Source organism: Salarias fasciatus, chromosome 2, assembly GCF_902148845.1.
Source record: "Salarias fasciatus chromosome 2, fSalaFa1.1, whole genome shotgun sequence".
NCBI lineage: Eukaryota > Metazoa > Chordata > Actinopteri > Blenniiformes > Blenniidae > Salarias > Salarias fasciatus.
In genome coordinates, this window is record NC_043746.1 from 10,711,305 (window position 1) to 10,722,075 (window position 10,771).

General features: G+C 46.9%; 1 protein-coding gene across 1 annotated transcript; it reads left to right on the forward strand.

The window, feature by feature from the left end:
- The first annotated feature begins 1,370 nt into the window (after positions 1 to 1,370).
- fhdc2 (FH2 domain containing 2) lies at positions 1,371 to 10,552 on the forward strand. The gene is made up of 12 exons (XM_030116073.1): positions 1,371 to 1,500; positions 2,587 to 3,190; positions 3,267 to 3,328; positions 5,430 to 5,532; positions 5,787 to 5,872; positions 6,098 to 6,198; positions 6,500 to 6,570; positions 6,796 to 6,903; positions 7,021 to 7,091; positions 7,353 to 7,470; positions 7,587 to 7,751; positions 7,862 to 10,552. Exons 2-12 carry the CDS (start codon positions 2,708 to 2,710, stop codon positions 9,800 to 9,802), a joined length of 3,309 nt encoding a protein of 1,102 aa, XP_029971933.1. The 5' UTR covers positions 1,371 to 1,500; positions 2,587 to 2,707; the 3' UTR covers positions 9,803 to 10,552.
- Positions 10,553 to 10,771: the final 219 nt, after the last annotated feature.

Sequence of the window (10,771 nt, forward strand, 5' to 3'; positions counted from 1 at the left end):
AGTTTTCAAACTATCGTATGTCCATGTTGTGCAGTTTAACTTGAATGCCTGGATTTCTTTTCATACCTACTCAGGCTCACACACAAATGCTACACATGAACACCCCCATGCACATTCATTGAGTAAAGAATGGGTCAAGTGAAGCTCTGCAGCTCTCTGTTATGCAAAGGGGACTGGCTGGGAGAGAGTATGTGGGCATCACAGACTGTTTTGTCTCTTCGTGGTTTTAGTGGCTTGATGAAACATGTGAGGGAAGCCAAGTTAACTCCTCAGTATTCATTAATCATTGTCACAGTGTCCGTCCTTCCCGAACACTGGGATAATATGAGGAATTGTGCAGGGTTGTTCATTCCCCTCTTTGGACTATAAAGCTCCTGTCTCTCAGCAGTGGCATTTCCTTGTATTCTGAGAGGTGCACTGTACTCTGAGAAGTGAGTGACTGAATAGAAAGTGAAGTTTCCTGAGAGAAGCTTATTCTGGCATGGCACTCTATAACATGTCCTGCTGCTCAGACGCAACAATAAACCAGATCTTTGGGGTCATAACCTCCTAATTACTGCAGCCTCAGAAGTGATGACGAGCGGCTGTCGGCATGGCCTGTGAGAGGGGCTACCTGAGCCGAACTCAGGTGCACCGGGTGACATGGGGCGGGAGCGGTCCAGCACCTCAGATGAAAGGTCAGTGTTATGGGTCCACATCCCAGCACCGGGACCATTTCAGCACCCGACAGGGACTTCTGGACTCTTAGCTTTCACCTCTGCTGGTCCTCGGTTCAGGGAGGAGATCCAAACATCATTTCCCATGTCTGATAGCCATCTGCTCCCCCTCTCAGGTTCTCAATAGCATGCTCCTCCGCACATGATCAAGGCCTTCTACACCAATCGCAGATCAGAGTCCTACCCACTGTGATGATTAGTCTGAAATCTAGACTTAGCAGGCTGTCTGCACGGCTAAGAGACAACAAGCTTTTATGTACAATCTTATCTGGACTTTGCAAACACTGTCCTGGGATAACTACACAGTTATCATGGCCATTAAAAACAAGTCTTCAAACAGACTGAGGACTTATCTAAGGGTAAAGTTTTCTATCATAGATTTAGCTGATTTTCATCAACAAAACAAACAATAATCAGATTCACTAAAATATTTTAAAAGTCAAAAGACGGATTAAAAATTACTTCAATTTGAGTATCTTTCAGTGTTAGAATAAATAAATAAATAAAGAACACCAAGTCCGCCCATGGGAAAACTGGGAGGACACAATACAGGCATATCAGCGCGGGGTTGCGCGCCTGCGCGCTCCCGTGTCAATGTGTGGAAGTTTGTCTGCAAGTTGAGAAAGACGAGAGACTGCAGCGAGTGGAGCCGCACCAGTCCCAGGGATACAGGAGAAATAGCGAAGGGACGTCTCGGGAGTGGATATTACTCAAAGTTTGCGGGGAGGTTGCCTGGAAATTTATTGTTTTCATCTCATCGAAGGAGTCCGGCCGTCACCGGCAGGTAAGGGAATTAATAATGACAGGAGCCAGATTAAGAAAGGCGACAATGTCCTGCCAGAGTAAAATTTAAAGTGTTTTTTTTTTTTTTAATGGGAGTTTTATCCAAGCATATCAAAGAATAACTAATTTACTTTTAAAAACGTATCCACAAACAAATGTCAAGATTAAACATCCTGGAATATATTCTTAAATTTAATTTAATAAGTAACCGGCGGTATCGCGCGCTTTGTGACTTGACAGCTCACTTTAGCGCAACTTTTCTCTCTTCTTGCAAGTTGCGAAGCAGTGAGAGTACTGGCATGAAGTTCTGGGATGTTTCATTCGCTGATGGAGATGAGATGAAGCGTTACCGCGGCTCCAGCGCATCCCGGATCCCCCCCCCCCCCCCCCCCCCCCCGACATGATTCATGCATGATTCAGGGACTGCGAAGAGGGGGCGAGAGAGTGTGTTTTCTGCAAATGTAAAGCCGTGCAGTGATTAAAGAGTCTTCCTCGAACCAGACTCCTGCAGCCACTGACTCACCCTCCAACACATTACTAATCCAGTTTCAAACTTGCTCGTGCAAGTGTGCTCGAACCCGTTTTTTTTTTCTGATTATACCCTCCCATAACGAGGAGGGAATATTTAAAGCTGCGAGGCTGCAGAGCCTTTTATTCTCACCTTTTTGTGGTTAGCGGCGCGTCTTGCCGTGCCCGTAGTGTTTTCACATTTTCTAATTAGAAGGGAAAACTGCACGGTGGAGGTGGAGGTGTGTGTGTGTGTGTGTGCGCGCGCAGCAAGGTGAAACTCAACAGGACAGGACAAGCTGTTCAAACAGCCCACAAGAGGAAAGGAGCCCATCTCGCCCAACTAGTACTTTACCGAAGAAAAAAAAAAAAAAAAAATGCCTTGGACTTTTCCAGAAAGTTGAACCACAGGTTAGATGTTTACATGTTGGGTCAGTCAGTGTACTGAAGTCGCTGTAATCAAAAGAGAATTGAGGCCAAGTGTCAGTCAGACTCAGGCCCACTTCACAGTTCAGTGTTGAAAACCATTTTTCTTTCTGTGGGGAATCATGTTTGACATACTACATCCTCTTGTTTCCAGGATGGACATATAAACCTTTTGAGCCGCAGAGCTCGGCGTGAGCTGGAAGACATCGCCGACCGACCGAGCAGAGCCCGTTGACCCTCCGTCACCTCCTCCTCCCGAACCTCACGCAGCCTCTATGCACATCAATGTGAGCGTGGCCATCAAGGAATCTCGTGCCTTTCATGGAACACCGCCCGCCCGTACCGACGCCGTGGAAGTGACAGCCATGGATTCGCACGTGGCACAGGTCACTTCTCCACCGCCTCCCCTGGCGGCAGCGGCGGCGGCGGCGCCACCGCCTCCTCCTCCGCCGCCCCCTCCCCCTCCTCCGCCCCCTCCCCCACCCGGATCCTCCGCCTTATCTCTGAGCCGCTCAGGTAGTGTCAGCAAGAGCCGCCTGAGGAAGCTCAACTGGGAGCGCATCCCTAAAGAGAAGGTCGAGGGGAGAAAGAGTGTGTGGAGCGGGGCGGGCCCGGGGGAGGACGAGTTCCCCATCGACCTCCACTCTCTGGACGAGCTGTTCAGCCAGAAGGACAGTAAGCCTCAGGACAGGACCGGCACCTTGAGACGGCGGTCCACGCTGCTGCGCAGCAGATCCCCCCAAGATAACGCGGAAGAGGTCCGTTCATTAAAATAGCAGGGATAGTTCTGTGTTTGCTCTCATGCCCTTACGTGAATTCTTCACCTCTTTTCAGATCTCCCTGCTGGACTCCAAACGCAGTATGAACATTGGAATATTCCTACGCCAGTTCAAGATGTAAGCCTCTGAAATCTTTACCGAAAGCTGTGTGTCACTTAAAAGTGAAGTGAAGAACTAACAAGTTGCAGTTGTCTGAGGTTGAGATCCCTATCATGTGGACTTTTCATGCTTTCCCTGTGCGTGCATGATGTTCTGTGTACAAATACATTTTCGAGGCCATTAGGTGACTTAATATTGCCCATATATAAAAGATGCATGGAGGAAAGTATAGATATTTCTAAGCAGGACAGTTTTCTGGTTCGGTTGCTAACCTGCTCTCCGACGTCCAAGTAAAAGCTCTCTGGTGCAGATGAGGTAACCAATTACTGGTACATTACTGTAATCAAGTCGTATTTTCTTTAATTATATGATTTTATTTTGACTTGACTACAATTTACATCATATAATCTACACATGTCGCCGCTTTTAAAATCATCACTCAGTACTGAGCACAAAAAGAAGTGGGATTACAGCGAAGTCTTTAAATCTGTCGTTTGTAGCCAGAAAGTTCATGCTTTAAGGCCATTGTTCCATTGAGAAATGTGCTCTCTACAGGCAGAATGCACTTAAATCCAGTGAAAACTAATGTATTGAGTAGCTGAAGAGAGAAATACTTTTTTGTGTTTTGAACAACAGCCTTTTATTTGTTCTCTTTTCACATCTACGTTTACTGTGCATGTGCAAACAAATCACTGACTGGTGACCACTGCTTGCCACCCTGATTGCATCTCGTGCGCTTGTTGGCCATTGTTCAAAGTCACCGTCGGTCAAGGCTGAAAGTTGCTTTAAGAGCAGGAAGCAATAGTCTGTGCGGCTCTGCCCCTGGGAGCAGTGCTTCATTGGAGTTGTGCTGAAGCGTGCGGCCATATGTCAGACAGCAGACAAGTGTTTGTGTTTGAAGTGTGAAGCCTGGTGTCGTCAGAAGTGAGTGGATGTGTGGCATCGGGGAGGGGAGGGGAGGGTGCACCCTGAGCAGCTGGGCTGGGGGCTTGGGGGAGCGTGGTGGCTGAAGTGGCTCAGCCTGGCCTTTAGGAGTCAGGGTTGACACCTGCTGATGCCCTTAAAGAGCGTCTAATCATAAAGCTCACCCCCCTGGGAGACGGACCTCACCGGTGGCTCGTCCCATTCGCGCTTCTCTAGAAGGCTGTTTAATATGCTTGTTTGCCTTAAACAAAGCTGCGTCTCTTGTAATGAAAATGGATGTATTATTATCATTTAAGCGTTGTTTACATACTGTTTAACATCAGAAAGCCTGAAGACATGTGCAGCATTTGAAAGTACAACTACATGCATACGAATAAAGGCGGCAAATATGTTCAGTCGCAATGTAATCAAGTCTCCATTGCGCTCGGCAGACGGGTGCTTCCTTTTTGAACGAGATTTGTCACGACTTGTAGGGGGAAAACCTCTATTTGCAAAAAGATGCCTGCATATGCAAACACTGGTCTTGTTGCGAGCTTAGTCGGTTTTGTGTCCCGAAGACAGACGGGACTACGGTTCAAACAAAATCCAGTCTTTATGACATCTTACCCGTCTAGCCACCAAAATGTATTTCCAGACTGCTTTTTGTTTTCGGTAGATTCAGCCAGAGCGATGACTGAAAGAGCTTCCGTTTTGAGGAAGAGCTCCTCAGAAAGTTGTTTATTCTGAAGTGGCTTCTCAAAGGTAGACCTTTAACCGTTGATGTGAAATAATAGGATGTGATTGGCGAGCGATGAATGACGAGAATTTGTTTGAGAATAAAGGCTGCACGCCGTCTTGCTTGCACGTGTGATGGGCCGTAAGCTGAGAGGGAAGGGGAGCTGCTGTAATAGAGGACAGATGTGTCACTCGGAGAAAGTAAGTCGGAGGTCAAACAGTCAGTCATCTCAGTTTCTGGTCTTTCACCTTGACGTCCCGAGAGCCTTCACATGTCTTCAGTGCTTGTCTGCCTTTTATTTATGCATGGGATTACTCCACTTTGTTTCGCCAGCTTGGAGTCAATCTCCTCTCCCTCCCTGACACATCCACTGATAAGAGTTGTTAATGCACAGTTTCTCTGGAGCCATTGCTCCTTTTTTCTGGCTGAACAGAGCTGCACGATGATGTTGTACTAACCCGTGTCGGTGTATTCCTGCAGGCCTGCTAAGGAGATAGTGGAGGATATCAGGCAGGGTGCCGGAGACCGCTACGGTGCAGAAAAGCTGACAGAGCTCTGCAAATTGCTGCCCGACAAGGAGGAGGTAAAGTGCATTTTCTGACACACAAACTCAACTCTGCTGAGACCCTCAGTCCTCCCCCGCTTTCATTTGTCATCTGGCTCTGGTTAGAATGAGCAAAACTTTGCCGTTACACCATGTGGTCCGTTTCCAGAGAAGGATCACACTAAAAGATATTACAACTGACTCTTGATTGTCATGTTGGTTTTAGCTATCCGAGTTTGATTTTTCTATAAAAGCTGCTTTTAGGTTTTTACTCGGTGTATTCTGTCTCACAGGAATCTCGCCTGAAGAGGTTCAGTGGGGAGCGAAGCTGGCTAGGAGAGCCTGATGTGTTCATGCTTCTGCTGGTGGAAGTGCCCAGGTAATAACCTCCCTTCGAAAAAAAAAAAAACCCAAACATATATATATGTACATACAACATGTGTGTGTGTTTTTATATATTCATGTTCCAGTGCACTGGTATATATTTCACCATCTCCTGCTTATTTAACTGATTGCTTGTCTGGAATGCGTTTTTGTCTCCGTCACTGCTGAAAACCTGTCCATTGATCAGTCTGTTCCCCCCCCTTTCCTCCTCCTTTATTAGCTTTCGGCTACGTCTGGATGCCATGATCCTGCAACAAGAGTTTGACCCCGCTGTGACCTCCCTGTGTGTGGCAGCCAGATGTCTGAGGGAGGCGGCCAGAGGTAAAGTGACAGCAGGGAGTTGTGTACTCCACTGCCATAAAGATCAGTCTGTGTGCTGCTCCTGATAAATGCTTTCTTGTTGGGACACAGATTGAAAGCAAGATTAAGCATTGAAAAAACTTCCTGAATCAGAGGGAATCTATCAAATATTGTTTGTGTAAGACTTTAGTTCGGCAGTATATCTGAGCATTCTTCAGAGAAAAGTAGCTGAGTCACTTCAGTGCCTTGATGTCAGCTACATTCATATTCATTATTGCAACCTTGAGGCACAATATTGAGTTTCCTTCTTTTTCTCTGCTAGAACTGCTGAGCTGTCCAGAACTGCACTCCATACTCCGTTTGGTGCTGAAAGCAGGGAACTACATGAATGCTGTGAGTGCCTTTTTGTTGTTTATTTTTCTTTTCCCCATCTGTCTTTTCTTCAGCATGAAAAAGCAGAATCTGTCCTTTCATCCATCCACAATGCAGCAGTGGTCTGGGTGTGTTTCCCGAGACGTCACTCTGACTGCACACCTGGGGTTCTGAATTGATGTTTGTTTGAAGATGTCACATGTTGCATGTGCGTATGTTATTCTGACCTCGTGCGTGGGTTTTCAGGGTGGATATGCGGGAAACGCTGCTGGTTTTCGGATTTCGTCACTACTTAAACTGGCTGATACCAAAGCAAACAAGCCGGGCATGAATCTGCTGCATTTTGTTGCCATGGTAAGAAATTTCGAGCCAGACTGCTCCACAGAGCGTATGATTTTATCACCATTAGCAAATGAAGTGTAGCTTCTTGTGAAACAATGGCTGAATAATCATTTGTGTTTGTCTCCGCAGGAAGCTGTGAAAAAGGACCAGAGTTTACTGTCGTTTCCCAGCCAACTAGGCCACGTCGGCTCAGCCTCAAGGTCACTGTCCTCCCAAAACTGGGATCCCTTCTTTTCTTAACATCAAACTAATGCTATAAGGGAATGTCTAAGGTGACAGCAGGGGAGGTTTGCTTTGTTACTTTGCTTAAATAGCTATCAAAATCCTATGTCTGGTCTATGCCACAGTCATCTTCAATTTATCAATTTGTTACCTATTTTTATGCATTGAAGCTTTCTGGAGATGTGTAACGTTTCTCCACATTTCTTACAAAAATGTTTCGTGTGTCTTCTTCTGTGCAGGTTATGTGAGGAGTCAGTCCTGGATGATTTATCCAGGTTGAAAAGCAGAGTGGTTTCCCTGAAGAAAAACATAAAAACTGAGGCTGAGATTCAGCAGCATATACACACTTTTTTGGAGGTAAACAATACTTTGATATTAATGTACTTTAGCATTAAGAGTATTTTTCGCAAATGGGAATTATTACATCCATGACTGCCAGGCAATAAAATAGTAATTTTTGTGTGTGTGTGCAGATGGCAGAGGAGCGTCTGAAGGAGGCAGATGACGAGGTAGAAGGTATGAGGATGTCGAGTCAGGCACTTGTGGAGTTCTTCTGTGAAGATGACAGCGCTTTTCAACTAGAGGAGGCTTGCAAAGTCTTCCATTTGTTTTGCCTTCGTTTTCAAAGAGCTGTGCAGGTAAACACTGATCTCCAAAACTGTTGCCTTACACACATTGCTGCATCACTAAACTTTTCCAGACAATAAACGGAGAGGGACTAAGTATCATTGCCCCTCTTTCTTTGCAGGAAAATGAAGAACGAGAGCTGAAGGAGCAGAAACGCCTGGAACGTCAGCGTGAAATTTTAGAGAAGCGTCGCTCTGTGGCTGTATGTACGGGGCTGGAGCTGAGCCTCAGCCTCGCCAGGGAACATCACAGTCAGGAGAACCAAGATGAGCTGGAGAAACTACTAGAGAAGAACTTAACCCACACTTGGAATCGTCGCAGCTTGAGAAGCTTTGAATCCCACAGATATACCCACCACTTCCAAACTGATGGCCAACCCCACAGTTCATCCACACTCAGGACTTTCCCTGAGCTGGGCAGCAGCCCGACTTCAACGAGTTGTCACTCAAACAGCTCCTCTGACCACGAGACCACTGCTGTGCTTTGCAGCTCCCCAGAGACTGACGGCACATGTTCCCCCACTGACCAAGAAGCCGTTTCTGACAGAAGGAACAGGAACCGACACGGCCCAGCAACGAACACGAGGCTGAGAATGGAAACCATTCAAGACTCGTTTACAGCAAAATTCAGTTCTTCTCAGCAAGAAAGTCATCTCACAGTGAAGCGCCATGGACCTGAAAGGATTCCTCATGTGCTGGCACGTCAATCAAAGGCAAAAGGATGTGAAACTGAAGATGTTTTTTTGCATGAACATGTTAATTTGGGAAACAGTTCCCTTACAAACTCTGTTGCTACAAATACTGATGCATCATCTAAGTTTATCAAAAACCAGCCTTCCACTTCCAGAACCCAGTTTGGCCTTAATGTTACAGACGATCAGTGTTCTCCTCAGAATAAGTCTGATGGTTCGTGTGACGGAGAGGCCGCACCGCAGCCTGTTCATGATGGTAGAGTACGCTCTCACGGTGACAGGCCGAGGCTGTTGCGTTATCAGAGACCTGAGTCCAAATCGCTATCATCTGTAAATGTATCTGGTAAAGGTAAACCACATCCTCAATCAAGAGACGCACCTTCTCCTAAAACAAGTCCTACTGTGCCTTTGCCTGATGGAGGTTTAACACAACAGGCAGCTCCAGATGTGGCATCCACACCTGTGGAGGAGAGCTGGAGGCCCACCAGTCTACCAGAGTTAAGTCAGTCGGAGCCTGATGAAGTGTCCGACTTGCTGAACCCTGAGGGGGAGCTGGCAAGACCCTACTCCCGTGTGGGTGAAACACTGGAGTGCCACACACTGGTGAAAGGCCTTCGGTCCTATGATACATTGTCGTCCCCCCTCCCAAGACCTGTGCCAAGCCTCTGTTCCAAATGGAGGAAGGAGAGGGAGGGTGACCTTCGAGAGGGGGCGACGGCAGGGTCCCCGACATCAAAGGATGAGCCTCGAACCATGAAGACCCCAGTGCGCAGTGGGATTGGAGCCAAGAGGGTACTTGGGTCACGTGCAGGTCCTTCCAATAGTACTGCCATCCCCAGGGTGCGCTCTAAAACGGAGAATTCAAATGCAGCCCCAACCCCTACCAACCCCCCGACTCCTACTAGGCTTTCTAATCCTCGCGGCAAATCGCTGCGCTCTTCTCCTGTGACCCGGCCAGCGGTTATTCAGACCGAGGTGAAACGAAGCAGCAGCCCACTGGAGAGAACAACAAGCCAGCGGCAGCCTCCAGGAAAGGCTTCGCTGCCTCGCAGGACTTCAGACAGATGTACACCTGAGAAGGTCTCTGGCAGCTCTAAGCCAGCATTCATCAGGGGCAGCCCCCTCCGTGTGTCCAAACGGGTCGCCCCCAATTCTGAGATGCAGGTACCATCTCAGCCTGGCGCTGCCAACAGCCAGTCACCTGCCACAGCGAAGACCATACGCACTACCGTCACATCAGCCGCTCGAAATAAAAGCCCCAAGAGGACAGGCGCGGGCTCCTCTCCTGTTGGCTCCAAGATCCCGACAGCTTCACGAATTCCTGGTCCCAAAATGGCTCGAGCTACTGGAACACCACCACTGTGGAGGTGATGGGAGAAAATGTTGTAAAACTTCCTCAAAATCTTCCCACATTTTGATGGATTCAAGCCTGCATTTTCATGCAGAGTATGACTCGTCTTCTTTCGCTTTCTGTAGCTCAGATCAATTATTTTTATTTGAAATTCATACATAGGTTTGAGCACATGCTTAAGTAAAAGAAGCTACTCTGGGAGCAGTACTCTTATGCGTCACTTAATGGCAGGATAGTGCTTCCTCTCCAATCTACCTCTTTTCACACCCATTCATGTCCTTTGCAGGCAATTGGACAGCAAAAGAAAACACGTCTGACAGTAACCATTCCCATGTAGAGCAGCTTAACACCCGATTCACATTTAATGAAGCGCTACCAGGTGAACTCTGCTCTATGCCTAGTGTGTACAAGGATGCTTCAAAAGAATTTTAAGTTGGTAAAGGGCTCCTGTCTCTTTAGCGTGGAAAAATGGGAGTTTATTTTATGTTAGGAGCTTGTCCAAATGTTGTGAATACTGTGACCCGTCTAAGAGATCATTGTGTTCTCAAACTTGGCTGTCTCTCAGTCTGAACTGAACTTGGTACAATATTGAACTGCTTATCTTCTGGTTGAGAGGCCCCATTATTCTGATGCACTTTAAAAACTGAAGAAGGGGGCTGCACAGAGATGGCTACTGTAATTTTTGTTTTCTATTTTATATGGAAAGATTCTATAACTTTATTGAATAGCATTGTTGTTATTCACTGTATTATGTTGATTTGTAAATAAGAATAAAAAAGGATGATCTTGCATCGTAGTGTTGACTTTGTCTAAGAAATATGCCGCTCACTGAGGATGAATATTATGCGTGTAATTCAGTTGTACATTCTGTAAGGCACCTCGGGGGCTTTCACTTATACTTGCCACATCAACAGCTGCTCTTGCTGTCTTCTTGTCACCCTCATTTTTCTCTCCTGTCTGTCTCGACTCCTTCTTGCTGCATCTCTCGA